This window comes from Centruroides vittatus, unplaced genomic scaffold, assembly GCF_030686945.1.
Source record: "Centruroides vittatus isolate TY-2023 unplaced genomic scaffold, ASM3068694v2 contig_1824, whole genome shotgun sequence".
NCBI classification, from domain to species: Eukaryota; Metazoa; Arthropoda; class Arachnida; order Scorpiones; family Buthidae; genus Centruroides; species Centruroides vittatus.
In genome coordinates this window covers 907,092-924,032 of record NW_027121123.1, presented here as the reverse complement: position 1 = coordinate 924,032, position 16,941 = coordinate 907,092, and the positions used below count along the sequence as shown (strand labels likewise).

Genomic DNA, 16,941 nt, shown 5'->3' with positions numbered 1-16,941 from the left:
TGTACTTCCACTTTCCTCACTGACTCGAAATAATCATGAATGTTTAAAATCCGTGTGGTCCCTGGTCTAGCTTTAGAAGAAGCCTCCATAATTTGACTGTATTTCTCACACAGTAAGTCCATTAGCAGGTTATCCTTCTCCAAATCTTTGAAATTCTCTCTGCATTTTCTTCCACGTCCCCTTTTTTGCATTTCTGAATGTTCCAACTCCTGAGGAGAGCAGGGTAGAGGACTGGGGTTGGTCTCAATACTCGCTATAACTAACAGACATATAATCAATTTCAAACTTAATCTGTTAACAACTTTCCAATCTTTCAGCTGAACCATGATCTGTATCATTATGGTGCATCTCTTATTTGTCACAGTAATATTGGTATCACTCCTTTGATACACATCCAAAAATAAAATATCATCAAACACTATTTTCTTCATTTATGTTTTTGAAACAATATATTTAATAATATTCATTTGTTATTTACAGATTAAACTATTTATAGAAACAATTTTTTAAACCCTTAGGTTATATCATAAATTTTAAATTCCTGCTTAATTTGATAAGAAAGAATAATAATGATAAGCTGCTATAAAAAAGTTTGAAACATTTTAAAGTTTTTTTTATAGCAGTTTTATGAAAGCTTAAATTTTTAAATAAATAAAACAAATTTGAAAACTATATTATTGAAATTCACATTAAATATTTAAAAATTCTTACTTCTAAATTACTAAGAGCTCTATCTTGGGTTCTCATCATTTCTTGCAACATAGCAGGATTTCTTACAACTTCCATTGTCTGTCTTAATAAATCAGGATTATTCAAGACATGACTAATTTCTGGATTCCTCTGCAAAATTAAATTTAATAATAAGATTAAAATTATATGGTGTAAACGTTTTGTTTAAAAATAAATATTCGTCATATATATAAAAACTATTTAATTATAAATATAAAAAAATATTTTGCTATGTAGATATGATTTCTAATTATTAAAAACTAAATATTAATATTTTATTAGAAACTTACTAGTTTAAAATGTCAAAATTAGAGTTAATTTTTATTTCCTACCTCCATCAGCTGTTGCATTTGAGGGTTGCTAGTAATAAGCTGGCGCATATAATCAGGATTAGACATTATAGACTGAACTAATGGATTATCCATCATTTGTCTCAACAAATCTGGATTATTCATAACCTAATAGATAAATTTATGCTTTAGTTTTATATTATTGTCAAATTTAGATAATATTGCAACATACATTTAGTGTACTGAAACATTTTTTAAAAACTCAATCCGTTCAGTATTTTCATATACAGAACATTCTGAACATCTTAATGTCAATCACAAAAATTTTATCCCAACAAAAAATTTTAGATTTTGTGCTTTTCCCAGAATTATTTCTTAATATAAGTTTAAAAATTCATAATTCATAAGATTTTGTACAATAAAGTTATATTAAATGAGAAAACATTTTAACATTTTTTCTAAACTCAAAAGTAATTTGAATACATAAGTATTTCAGTTAAAGTTGTGATACTGAGCCCAATGTTTTTATATCTAAGCATAAAAGCTGATAATATTTGAATAACTATTAAACTTTTTTATTTTGAAACTTATATAAGACAAAATGAAACAAACAAGAAAAAAGGATCATTTTAATTCTGATAAGATTGCATTTTCTCATAAAACAGTCAGTTTTTCTTTAAATGTATAATTCTTATTAAAAGTCAAATTATCATTTGCAAAAAAAATTACAAAGAAAAATTAAATATATAGTTTGATTTCATCAAAAGTTACTGATATTATTAATAAAAAAAAAGCATCAAAATTTAACTGCTATTTATATTCCTTCATTTTTTGCTGTGTGTCTTTGTCTTCAGGGCATAAGAATTTCAAAATAATCACTTCAAGAAACTACTTTTTTTCAAAATTTTTAATTGTTAATAATGACCTTTTCCCTATCCCATATTTTATTGTCATTTCTGCTGATTTTTTTAAAACTTGACATCATACACTTAATTTAAAATTTCTAATTTCTCTACTAAAGACAAACATTGCTAGTTATGATTCAACTTAGTTGTGAATTCTTGACTCTTTGATTATTGAGATTTAAGAATTCTCTTTCTTTAAATATTTTTGGATCTTAAGAATCTTAAATTTTTTTGATGTTCTTTTAAGCCTCTCAAGAATTTTCAAGAATGAACAACAATGCAACAGAATTGTTAAAAAAATAAAAATTGACAGTCTTATATTTTGTGTTTAATAGAGACTTATAAACGAAGACAACATAAATAATGAAAAATATTATAAAAGTAAAAACATTATATTTAACCAAAAATTACTTTAACATTCAATTTGAAAAAGTAATTTTTTTTTAGAAACAACTGATCTGACAGCAACAAAATCTTGATATAAAATATCCAGCAATTTAATCTCAAGAAACAGACAATCAATTAACCTCACAACAGTGTTCATTTTCTTTGTAATAAATTGTCTGAAAATTGAAAAGTTTCATTTGTTTTAAATTTATGAGGATCTCATTGTAGATAAAACAAATTTTAATTATTTCAAATTGTTACTTAATATTCCTATTACTACATACATATTTATTTCCTTTAATAATATTCTAAATTTATCACTAGATAGTATATATTGAACTATTAGATTGCATATACTGTAGTATCAATTTCTCCAATAAGATGGCTGGGTGAGGAACAGGACCTAACATATCCATGGCATACTGCTCATGAAAAATTCCTGGCAAGTTACTCACTCTGATTCAATCCAGTCCCCTAGAGCAGGGGGTCGGCAGTTTGTCAAGTGAGAAGAGCCAAATTGTCATGGAAATAAGATACCAAAGGTACCAGAGAGCCGCATCGAGGCTTAACTGCTTGGCCGATCGCTGATCAACTGTGTTGAAGGACGCCCCCTAGTGCGTGTTACAGGCATTCCATGACGATAATAAATTCCCGTTACAAATATACTGAATTATTTATATTGTTATTGGCTATTGGCCAAATGAATAATAACAATTTATACTGTTAATGTAAATAATAATTTATATTGTTAATTTAAATGTGTGAAATACGACACATGACAGGGACGCCTCTAGTGGTCGTTTTCAGCATAACATTACACGGACGGACGAACACATATTCAATAGGTTATATATATAGATATGCTTTAAATGCTACCACTCGCATGCGATTCATATTGATCAACGTGAGTGATCATGTGCAGACAGGCTAAAGAATGGTAGAGAGTATGCCATATGAGTTGAAGTTTGTATGGAGGCTCTATCACTTACTCATAAGTTATAAGGCTGCTTGAGATGAGGTGAGATTGGAGTTTATGTCCGAAGAGCCGCAAACATCTATGCAAAGAGCTGCATGCGGCTCGTGAGCCGCACTTTTCGACCCTGCCCTAGAGCAGTATGCTGTTACCTTAATTACCTTGGCCATCTAACCATCAGTATGTTTGCACTGACAAGGTTCAATCGTATAATATATTCAAAGAATTTTTTAAGCGTATTGTAATATGAAATTAACCTAATGAAAATAATATTCTACAATAAGAATTTCTTTCTAAAGTAAATACAATTTTAGATAATTAAAATACCAATTACACAGAACCTTCGAAATCAACAATCAAACACTTTAATGCAAAATAAGCAAAGGTTTTTGGCCATTTTCAGTGCCATCTTCACTCTAATATAGAAATCAAATATTATTCAAACATAATAGAACAAATTACAAAACACATTGTATTCAAACACAAATTCAAAAATAGAATAATGATGTGATTGGCTAGAAACTGTAATCAAGTCTTATAATATTTTTAAAAATATCTCCCAAAGGTTTCTTTTAGGTTCTATCCACACTTTTACTCAAAATTACTAAAAAAAATAGGGATTCTTAACCTTTTTTGTTCCATGGACAACTTTTCCTGTCAGGTGAAGGTCACAACCCTTCTTGGAATAATGTTTTTAAATGAATAAAATAAAATTATGAAAAGAAACCAGTTATATAGAAATACATTTATTAAAATAAATATATATGATAAGAAAGAAGCACATACATTACTATAACACAATAAAACAAAATTAAGATAAGCTGATTTTTACCCTCCCAAGTCTACAGATTTCTATGGACCACTGATTAAGAACCACTGTTCTATTTGAATCTCTCATTCAAAAATAACTTTTCTTTAAAAACATATCCTCTTCTAATATATACAATGTAGCATTAAAAATTTAAAAATGAAAAAAATTTTCTAATGGTTAAACAAATATAAAAACATGATTAACAACATGTAATTATAAAAAATTTGACAATCATAATTTTTCCGTAAATCATAAAATAAATATAATTTATTATGATTATACTAATTAAAAAACAATTTTCACTAATTAAAATTTTTACCTCCATCTGCAATCTTTGTTGTAAATCTGCAATATTTCCTCCAGTTAGTCCCAAACCAGCAAGAGAAGGAAGACCACCCAAATTTCCAATACCAAAAGCTGTAGTAGAAGGTGTAGTATTCTAAAAATAATAATAATAATAAAATATATATATTTTTACCTCAAATATACATTAATGTAATTATATTAATGAATTAACTATAGTCACACATAATACAGTCTAATAACTCAAATAATCAAATTCAATAAATGAAGTAACTATTTCCAGATTACATTTATATAACATGGCTAATTAATCACAGAATTATTTTATTTAATCATTAGCTAGCTATTTAAGCTTGAATGTAATCTGGTGATAGTTATTTAATTCAATGTAATCATATTAAATTATCATCTAAAAATAATATATATATAATTTTTCCAAGACATTTTAATATTTTTTAATTATTCATTTATCAACTATTTAAATAATGTAGTTGTAATTGGCTTTAAATTGCAAGTAATTAAATTCAAAATCAGAAACTACATTAATACATAAATTATATAAAAAAACTAGTTAACTAACATTATTTTGAAAGCATAACTATGGAATAAAAAGCTGGCAATGTTATTGCTCAACTTGCCCAGCACTCATTTTTTTTTTTTGTTTCCACTATTAATGATTTTTATTCCAATAAATTAATCTTCCTCAGCCTATTTATAATATTTTTGGATTTTTTGATCAAATTTTATTGAAATTTCTGGTTTACTGAAAAAGAAATTTTGATTTCTCACGAATTAAAAAATTTTTAAAACATAACAAATGACAGAAAATGCCAATTGGGATCAAATGAAACTTTATTATTTGATAGCATAAAACTAATGACAATGGAAATAAATGATTACAATACTGTATCATAGCATATCTACAGTAGAATCTTTTGTGCTTGAATACCTGAGGCAATGGTCAGACAATGGAAGCATATAGGTTACCTGCAATAGATTTTCCCACAATGTTACAACTTCTGTTCCAGATCATTCAAATTTATAGATTGTCAAAGCTAGATTTGATCTCACAAATCTGCAAACTGAGCAGACATAGAAAGTGCAACAACATAACAGACATTCCTGAGTAACTCTAGCTGTTGGTAGCTGAGAATTATCTTGCTGGAAAATGATTGTTTGAAGCCCTACAATGAAAGACAACACATGACAGGATTTTTTAAATGTATTGATGGCCATCAATGTTCCAATACCCATTACTAAGGATGACCGAATATCATACAAAACGGATCACCAGACCAGCACACCAGCAATGATGGCAATATGCTATTCAACAGTAAAGACAGGACTGAAACATTTACAAGTGGTCCTCTGACTTGAGACCATCCATTTCCAATAGAACCGGGAATTATTGAAATTATTGTTAAAGACAGTACACTATCAGTCTGTAATAATTTGTGAATGTCTGTCATGATACCATTGGAAATGAAACTGATGATGTTGAAATGCTAATGGTACAATGTGCAACAGATTTCACATGCATGCAAATTTGCCTCTGTTGGTCTCTGCTTTTATCAAAACATTTAATTTTCTTTAACTCTTTTTGGTGGGTGTGCCCATGGCAAATTGCTGCACAATTTCTGTGTTTATACATTTTGTTGTTTTTCAGCTTTGAATTATGTGATACCATATCTGCAGTGTACTTGATGTTATGCTCATGATTATATATCACGAGGCTATCACTAGCATAACATTTGTGCTTATGTTTTTATTCATTTTTTAAATTATTTGAAAAAGTTGCTTATATTTTGCATATATATCTTTAACAGTCATAGGTTTCAATAAATTGTTAGACTTATATTAGTTTGAAAACATACCAAACAGCTTTTAAGATGGCTAGATTTTCATGTTGTTTCTTACTCTTACACAATTTTGATCCAAAAGGAGTTGGATGGTGCTTTAGAACATGTCAAAAAACTGATAGGAAAAAGTTATAAAAAACTGATTATGACACTGAATCTGAGTCAAAAGATAGGGGATTGTAGAAGATAATCAGGAAAATGAGTCTAAACAATCAGCTAATTAGACAGATAACTAATGTTGAAGACAAGACTAGTTAAACAAAATTAATCTCTCACAAATGTGTTAAAAATGTTTGTAAACAAGTCATATAATTAATAAATATCAAATGTAAAGGGAAGAAACAGACTAAAATGGAGTGATGTTTTTATCTAACTATATTTATTCAATAAAAAGTTCTAAGTATAATTTCCTCTTTTATTTAAAATAAGAAAACACTAACTTTTGGAGGATATGAAATGATATTACATATGCACTTTAATAGCCACAATGCACCATCTTATGATATTCTAAAAGGTATACCCCTCCAAGGGTGAAAAACTAAATACTCTTTTTCAGTAATGACAAGTATGAGAACATTGATTCACAAGTTCAAACTTATTTATAGTACAACTTTGTCATTAAAAATTGTATTCTGAAAAATCAAACATTCATTTTAAAAACAGAAATCTTTTAATTTAGGAAAAGTTTTATTTTATCTGGTAAGTAAAATTTCATCATGTATTTAAGTTTTGATATTTTATAATGAAGCCTAAAAAATTTTAAATATTAAATTAAAAAACAAACTAAAAGGAAAAGAATAAACCTGCTCTTCACAGGTAAAAAAATTTTTTGTCAATCTATTTTCACAGGTTCTAATTAACTCTAAATTCATGTCCTCTATGATCTTACATGATGCTTCTGCTGATCACAATACATAAATATTGAATTCATCCTTTAGATTTTTAACAATTTTATTTATTTTTACATTACATAATGATTCTGAATGAATAGCTACAACTGAAGAAATTATTATATTATAAAATGTTACATTATTATATAAGTTTCCTCATTTTTTGTAATAAACTTTAAAATTAATTTTTTTTAAATTTGCTTTCTACTAAATCATTTTTAATTACATTTAAAAATTTTAATTTGTAGTTTGTTTTGCATATTAAGATAAGAAATTATCACTTATGTCAAACTAAGAAAAAAAATGCAAAAATTTAATAAATACTTACTGATGTGGAAACAGGAGGTTGGTCTTGATTCTGTAATTTAAAATATTTAAGTAATTAGTTAAAAGAATTAATAGACAAATTTTTAAAGTTTGCAATGTAGCACTCTTCCCCTCCCTGCCAACCTAAACTGTAGTAATACTTTAATGTACTACTTTATGTAAGGCATGTATTTGTAAGATGTGTGATACAAAATATGTACAGTACAGTTTTGTGTTTAATATATTTTCGTAAATGATCAGTTATCTGAATAATCCCAGTCCCGAATTGTTTTGGATAATCGATGCTCTACTGTAAATAATAATAAAGCTAATTTATGAGACAAAATGTTATTTATTTTATAAATACACAAAACTAATTATTCTTGAGTTATCACTATTTGTATTAACTGCTGAAAATGAATTCTGGTTTCTAAAACGTCCAAATTCTTAATGATAAGATGACAACACAATTATGGATAGATCAAATATATTAAGTGATACAGTGGAACTGCATACAATGAACTTGAAATACAGTGTAACCTCAGTTTTATTGAACCAAACAGTCTAGTCCTGACTCTGCTATGTCTTTGATGCATTTCTCATTGGATGTAGTGAACATGATTATAATGAAAATACAGTTACATTAAACCAAATCATTCTGAACCTCTATTTGAGAGACCTCAATTACAATGAACTCCAAAACACTTAGTAAACCATGTGCTGCTCCTTTTTCTAGAAAACATTTGTTGTAATGCAGTATTGTACTTTTTAGTAAACAACAATGGCAAATTTCCCATTAGGTCTACTAGGCCCAGGCCTATGAGCATAAGAATTTGGGAGTGTAAAAATTCAAAATAACAACAATAAAATAATTTTATGTAGAAACAATTCATCAGTTGAGTAGTATTAATGTATAAATATATTTTGCATGAACAGAGTAGTAGAAATAATGACAGGTTTTCAACAGCAAGTTCTCTTTGCTCTTTTAATATTTAAAAATCTGTAAAAAGACAATTAATACAGACTTAAAATTATACAATAGAATCATTTGGTGCTAAAGTAGCACTATTAGTTTCGGGGGGCACCTGTATACTGTGGGCCTAGGGTTGCCATATTTATAAATGTGCCACTGGTATTACTTACTGACATTAACATACTGTAGCCAACAACTCACATTCTTCATTAACATAGAATTCTTCATCTTATCATATTCATGCATATGCAGTTTTGAGAATGATCTTGCTACAGAAGGAGTCCTTACAGATGAAGAAATTATGTGATCTGTGATTGCCCTGGAAGAAAAAAAATGGAGAGAGATGAAGAAGAGGAAGAAAAAGAAAGTGATGAGTGTGAAACAAGTGTTCCTATTCCAAGTACCAAAGAAGCCAAGAAGGCACTGGAATAAATATGAAGGTGGGGACTTGTCAAACTTCAAGAAGAATCAGATGTAGATATATTCTCAAACAATGTTTGTGAATTGGAGAAAGTGTTAAATGAAAATCTCATTAAGAATTACAAACAAAAGTTGATTATCTAATTTTGTACAACTTTGAAAAATCTCTAGTCATAAAGGACAATAAAAGTGCTTCATAAATGCAGTTCTGCTGAATATTGAATGAACCTTACAGTGCATTTAATTGCTCTTTTGATACATGGTTATAATTAACTTCAGATACAATGAACTAAAATTAGTGGTCCTTTGCCTGTTCACTGTATCAGAGTTCCACTGTACAATAATTTCATTGGACTGCAATTTGAAAAAATTGTAGATCTATAAATTCTCACTGTTGTCCGTCAGCTGCCTGTCTTTCCTTATTCTCGAGAACAGAGTTAGATAGATGGAGCCCGAGACCAGATATGGAAACCTTAGGGGCAATAAGTCCTGATTAACTGTACATGAACTTCTGATGAAAACTGGAAGTCATGTTATTTCACTTCAAAAATTCTCTCCTGTAAGGAGTTAGATAGATGACAGCATGACTCTGTTGCTAACAGGAAAGTATGCCATACAGGGGAAGACACTGTATAAAGCATGTCATCATCATCAGCTTCAGGTCATTCTACCATTTTAAATTATGGTGTAGCCTCCCTTACATAATCGTCTCTCATTTGTGCCCATGTTTGCTATCATTTGCTTCTCTCCACCATGTTGTGCCTGCTTGTTTCCTTATGTCATAGTACCATCTTAACTTTGGACGTCCTTTGGGTCTCTTGATTCCCCGTGGATACCACATTGTAATTCTTGTGGACCATCTGTTGTCAGTCCTTCTTGCCAGATGTCCTGCCCATTACCATTTGAGAAATTTAATTCTGTGGATCGCATCAATTATCTGGGTTTTCTGCCTAATCCACTCTATTCTTTTGTAATAGCTCTTGGTTATTCCTAGCATGTATCGCTCCATTGACCTTTGGGCAACTTGGAGTTTTGCTGTTATTTTGTTCTTTAGTGTTCAAGTTTCACATCTAAGTCATGACTGGTAGTATGCGTTAATTGAACGCTCTTTTCTTCAGGTGGATTGGCATTTTAGACCTGAAGATTTCAGAGTTTCATCCGAATGTAGACCATGCTAGTTTGATCCTCCTGTTGATTTCTGGAAGTAGTGAGCAGATTTAGGTATTACTCATTCCAGGTATATATATTCAACTACTGTTTCTAGTGTGATGTCATTTACTGTTATGTCTTGATTGTCTACCAGTTCATTGTACATGACTTTTGTTTTCACCAAGTTCATTTTAAGGCCAATTTCATTGCTAACTTTGTTTAAATCTTGAGAATTGTCTTAGATTTAAAACTAGAAAGACTTAAGTTAGTCAGAAAACAAAATATTAGGAATCAATGTCCATAACCTAATGGAAAACTCAGATCAGTACCAAAGGGCACTAGATGAATGACTACATGACCAAATCAATAGCTCTCAGCTAATGAAAATCATTCTTGACTGTGCTAAGATGATAGGAGGACTGCAGGAAAAAAATGAACACAAGAAATTGTCTGACAAAACTAAAGATCTGTTAAAATGCAGATGGGAAATGAAAGAAAAGTACTAATACACAGAGAATAGAATACAAAGAATTATGTAAGACAATAAGGAAACAGGTAATAGAAGATATTAGGAAATACAATGAACAACTGATTGAGAATGCAATTGAAAATAGAAAAAGTTATAAAAGGATAAAAAGAGCAGTAATCATGGAAAAGAAACAAATAATTGTGCTGGTAAACAAAAACACCAGGTCCACAAACAATAACTCAACAAGTAACCAAGTTTTACAGTGAATTGTACAAAGCAGTGAATTAGACGCTTGGAGAAGCACTTAACAATGGAGAAAACATCCCAGAGGTTCTTATGGAAGAAATAGAATCAGTGCTCAAAACTATGAAAAATGGTAAGGCAGCTGGTAATGACGGAATAATAGCTGAAATGTTGAAATATGCTGGCAGAAAGACAAGGAAAATTCATTGTAACAGTGCAAATATAATATTCATCCATAAGAAAGGTAGCAAAGAGGACATTAAAAATTTATGGACCCATAAGCTTATTCCCAATTATATACAAAATATTTATGAAGATTATCAACAACAGATTATAAAAAACATTAGATGCTGCACAACCACGGGAAAAGGCTGGCTTTAGAAGTGGTTTCAGTACAACAGATCATATACAAACACTGAGAGAATTATTAAGCCGTACCAATGAATATTGAATACCACTGGTAATGGCCTTCATTGACTTCGAAAAGGCTTTTGATTTCATATATCCCAGAGTATTAATAGAAGCTTAAACCAACCAAGACATTGACAAACAATACACAGAAACTCTAGCCAACATATACAGACAAGCAAAAGCTAAAGTGAAAATATATGACGACACTCCAGAATTTCCCACAAAGGCATTCGACAAAGAGACTCAATATCACATCAACCCTAGAAAATATAGTCTGTAAAATAGACTGGAAAAACAAAGGAATTTCTATAGATGGAGAACACCTGAACCATCTAAGATTTGCTGACAATATCATCCTGATAGCTAAAGATTCTGCAGAACTACAAAAACTAGTCAGCAATTTAAACAAAGAGCATGTATTTTGGATTAAATAAATTTAAAAAATATAATTAAAACACAAAATAAACATCATCTTCTACTATTAACACTGTAGTGAGTAATGCAACACCACAACAAAAACCTTTTAACAGTGTTGTATTCGACAGAAAACCAACTAATGTTTTCGGCCTCTACCAAGGCTTCTTCAGGTTGAGAACTAAATGTCATCCCCCTCCAGACTACCAGAACGAAGGGGATGACATTTAGTTCTCAACCTGAAGAAGGCCTTGGTAGAGGCCGAAAACATTAGTTGGTTTTCTGTCGAATACAACACTGTTAGAAGGTTTTTGTTGTGGCGTTGCAATACAATTAAAAATTCCAGCCCGGCATTGTGGTGATGTCACAATAAACAATTGCTTGTTTCATATTATTCAATTTATTAATAATTAAATAAATTTAATGTACAAGTATACCATTGTCTATGGGTAAATTTAATCAAAAATAAATAAAATAAATACAAAACTAATTAGAAAAGTATTTAATAATATATAATTACTATCAAAATACATGTAAATTATGACAACTTTTAAATAAAAATGTACTTTAAGTACTTGAAATTGCTGATTAAATCTTCAAAGCAAGAGACAAATGGTATAACTTCAGTTTCTGAGTTGGAGTAAGATTTTACGATTGGCAGAATATAAAGGGTGTCCATAAAGTTTTGATCCATTTTAGTAAAAATGTAACTAATGTCTGTTTTCTCTGTAGTCATCCTAAATAGCCTGAGGAAAGTTGACACTGGAGGAAAGAATTGCTATTTTTCATAGAAACCACAGTATCTAACAATATACATCTCAATATGATACATCAGTTTCTCAAGCCACAGCTCACAGACAATGACATTTTTGGTACTGCTGTGTTTCAGAAGGATGGGACACCTTCATTTTGCAACTTTTGTTGGAGACTTGAATAAAGCCTTTTCTAGAAGGACCAGCAGGAGATTGTGGGCAGCAAGTTTACCTAATCTGATCCTTACATTTCTTCACTTAAAGAGTTATCAAGTCCAAGTTTATCATAAAAGAATTAATGATCTTTGAGACAGTAAACATCAAATCCCAACAGCATTACAGCACCTACAGTGCAAATGTTTTTTGAACTACAACAGAACATTGTGAATAATGCTCTGAAATGCAACGTGGTCATACCAAATTATGTTGATTTACATTGCAAACATTCTTTTCATTCATAAAATATATCTTTGTTTCAACAATTTCATTTTTCACCAAAATGAATTGAGACTATGAACACACTGTAGATCACATGCCATAGATGAAACTTTCATTCTGATTGGCTATATTTGACATTTTCTAATGCTTATTCCTTTATGTATATAACTTATCCAGATTATTTTGAGATTATATATATAATCTCAAAATTTCATCTAAATGAAAATATGTAAAAAATTTAATAAACTTACTCTATTTCCAGATCTAATTACCAAATGAACAGTTACACCATCTTTAATACCTACAAAATAAATTAAAAGAGTTTATAATAAATACATTTATATATTTCTTCTGTTAAAATAATTACATATTACTCAAATTTCATAGCTATTATATAAAATATAATTTTTTCCCACCCAAAATAATTTCATTTTAAAGTAGTCATTCTTGAAAATAATTTTATTAAAAATTATTTCAAAAATGAGATGCTGTATGATTCCTAGAACAATTTATAGGTATGAAAAGATTATTTTACAAAATGTTAAAACTGCTTGAAAGATGATCTAACTATAGTTTAAAAATAGATATTGTTATAATCCAATAATCATGGCAAGAGGATGAAAAAATTTTAACAGCAACAACTTATCTCACCTAATCATTTTTTAATGCAGTGGTACCTTGTACTTCAAATGACTATAACTTTGAATGCTAAATACAACAAAAATTTGCTTCTGATTTCAAACTGCATGTGAAATGTGAAAAATGTGAAATGTGAAAAAATGTGCTCAAAGCGAAAACCCAATTAGTTGTGTGACCAAGTTGTCTCTCGCTCTTGCATTACACTCATATGCCTTCATTGCTTTTTTTTTTTTTTTGATATGTTTGGTTACATACTATATATTGTGTTATTTACTGATTTTTAACAATTTTTTGCTTGCAACTTTTCATTGTTGAGTGTTTTTGGGCACCATGTACATTTTGTATCCTTTACTTTAAAAACTTTCCCAAATGGAACTTTTAAAACCACATTTGACATGTTTTGAAGTTTAGGAGCATTTTCCCCATGCACAGTATGATTTTTTTTTAATTCTTTGTATGGTGTTATATCCTTTCGAAACTCACAAAGCAAAATATGCCTGATATGCTTTTTATCTGAAGACATTTCCACTTGATTTTATTGAAACAAAATGTTAAGTAGAGGTGGGTAGATCTGGATTGAAATCATTCCAGACTCTAAACTACTAGGAACAGTTCCACACGTGTTGAGACAGTTCTGGTCAGAACTAGTAACACATTCTTCATTTTGTACTTACATGAATATTTTTTTTTTATGGAACAGTGAACTCTATTTGAATCTGTACTTGAAGTAAATGAAAATGTTTCCCAATGTTTTAGGAATAATCAAATTTGTTTTGATTATTTTAAATTTATAAAAATATTTTAAAAATTTATATTTTTATTAGTGTTCATAATTATTTGTTTTATTAATAACTAGCATATACATCCGGCATTGCCTGGCCAAACAGGTAAGATGGCTAAATGTGAAAATGAAAACCATATTACAAACTTGGTTATTTTAGCCTAACATTGTTATGTTTATCACAAAGTATCAAGAAGATCAAATTTGGGAAGAATGGGGTATTTTCTTCAGAGTACCAGAGAATAAGTATGAAAAATTTGGTGCAGATCAGACAAGGGGTTTAGGGAGTTAATAAGGGGGGATAAAATCAGGAGAGGGGTAAGGTATCCAGATTTCACGATAATCTATATTTTCCCCAGAGTCCAAGTTAAGCAAGAATAATTTGGAGCAGATTGACCAAACAGCAGTGGTGTGCAGTCATTGGAAGCGGTGGAAGCGCCGATTCCCTTGTATTTTCTAAAAAATAAATACATATTGTGCGATTATTTTCATATACAGTAGAGCATCGTTTATCTGAATCAATTGGGGACTGGGGTTGTTCGGATAACTGATTATGTACGAAAAAATATATTAACCTATCCGATGTTGAAAATTTTCTCCATTGCATGTCGCTCCACGTTGAATTTTTTTCCGTTGCATGTCGCTTTGTGTTGAATTTTCGTCGATTTTAAGCCTAACAAAAAGTTTTATAATAATAATCGAGGCTATTGTATCATTAAAAATTATTTCTTTATTTTGTACAAACAAAATAAATATATTGAAAAATATAACAAAAAAAATTTATACTTTAGAAGTTAATTTAGTATCAGAAACGTTCGATTCAGCGTGACACAGTCCGACTGGAAAGCTTTCGGTTAACCGAAGTTTCGGATAAATGAAGCTCTACTGTAATTAAAATTAATATTTTATTATAACCGCATTATGTATCTTATTACAAATTTCTATACAACATGTGAAAAAAACGATAAGATTGCTATTGTATATTCGAATATTAGTGGCAGAATGGAAGCGCTGTATTGTCAGCTTCCAAACAGCCAGATTATACTCATTCGTACATGCACTTTACAAAGCACCAACCTCACCTGGTTTAGCTGGTAGAAGCTACACACATATAACGCTTCCAATTCTATCCCGGACCGGTCCTAGGCTGTGAGTTCACTTCAATGTTCCTTTATATATATGGTTAGTTACAAATTTCATTATTTACCATGAAATAGATATATAGTTTACATTTTATTTTAAAGTAGTTTACAGATTCTGTCAGTTGGATATTGTACACCTTGTCCACGTTTTGTTCCATTTTGTTTGCATTTGAATATGTTTAACCTGATGATGGCCAACAGGTTTGGCTGAAAATGTTTGTTACGTTATTTATTAAATTTTTTTTCTCAGCAACTTAAGGTGTTTGGTTTTTTCTGATATAAAGGAACTTCAATAAGGACCATAGCAATAGCTAATAGCATTGTATTAACAGGGAAATTCTTATCCTCATTTCTTCAAAATACTAATTTTGCTTCTTACTCCTTTCTTCCACAGATCTCTTAAATTCAACTATCACATCACATGCCAATTAATATCTGTCAGATTAACAAAATAACATAAAAATAGAAAATTACTAAACTTTACATTAGAGAACTAAATTTGAAATAGAGCCAACTAAGGTTAACAGGAGATTGGTTAGAATGCAACACATCATTATGTAATTAACCTCAGGAATTAAATTGCAGTCAGCCATTTCTCTTTCGTCCTGGGGTAGGCCTATTATTCATGCGGGAATGAATAAAACTTTGTACCTGGCGGCACAGCAATATAGGTAACACTACAATCGACCACACAACAGTTATTTTTTGAAGTTTTGTGTGGCAGAAAGCTGTTTTTCATTATCACAGGCAGAAAACAAGCACAGCGTCTCAGTACATATCTAACCCAAAGACGCTCGTGTTTTCCTGAAAAAGTTTCCTTTGCCTGCATACAGGTGGCACTCAATGCAGTTCCACTAGCTCTATAGTTAACAGGAGTTTAAAAAATTCCATTAAAATATTTGATATTTTTATTCTGCTCTCCCATCTTATATTACTTATGGATTTCAATGTTAAACCAATGATATTACAATTTCGTATGTCACATCTATAAGGAAATGTAGAAAAAAACGTGTACAAATCTTTTACAATGTTAAAAAATTAACTATTACTTTGGCAGCATCATTTACATCTAAATTTAATGAAAGATGCACAAGGTACAGAAAAAGCTCTAGAATTTATTATCCTTAAATTTACGATTTATGTATCCGTTGTCATAAAAATTTGTCTTTCCACTTTTTTCCAAAATTACAAATATTCAGGTACAAAGTAACCGGTTTCAACTTATTTCTACTTAAGAAGTAGTTAAATAATTAAAAGATTAGGGAATTAGGGATATAAATAAAACCCTGCTGAAAGAGCCAGAATTTTACTTAGGATATAATATAGGATACACGTAACTGCTGTGACATTGCAGGTGCACTACTGGAACCTGCAGCATTATTTATTACAGATTCCTATCTTGTTTAATTTCTTATTATTTTTCTTTTTTAAATTCTGCACTATCTTCTATTGCTGAGTTAAATCACTCTTATATAAATCATCCTCCCTTTCAAACTGTTTCACTGAACTGCCTTTTGAACTCTTCTTTTAACTGCATCCCAAATTCAAACTATTCAAACTCCCAAACTCTTTTCAAATTTTTTGAAAACTGTTCTGAATGCTTTACATTCCATCCTGTGCACAATGCAAATTTTTTTTTAATGTGATACAACACTTC

At 29.8% G+C, this 16,941-nt stretch overlaps 1 protein-coding gene and 1 long non-coding RNA gene across 2 annotated transcripts in view; one reads left to right on the top strand and one right to left on the bottom strand.

Annotated features, from left to right (window-relative positions):
* LOC136969851 (uncharacterized) overlaps positions 1–16,941 on the top strand; it is a 119,133-nt gene that overhangs the window by 64,876 nt on the left and 37,316 nt on the right. The window lies entirely within an intron of this gene.
* Ubqn (ubiquilin) overlaps positions 1–16,941 on the bottom strand; it is a 68,470-nt gene that overhangs the window by 25,202 nt on the left and 26,327 nt on the right. The window contains exons 3-7 of the mRNA XM_067264138.1: positions 12,974–13,023; positions 7,476–7,505; positions 4,415–4,534; positions 1,062–1,187; positions 712–840 (exon numbers count right to left, since the gene is read on the bottom strand). Coding sequence (XP_067120239.1) covers positions 712–840; positions 1,062–1,187; positions 4,415–4,534; positions 7,476–7,505; positions 12,974–13,023 — 455 coding nt within the window. The remainder of the gene's footprint in view (positions 1–711; positions 841–1,061; positions 1,188–4,414; positions 4,535–7,475; positions 7,506–12,973; positions 13,024–16,941) is intronic.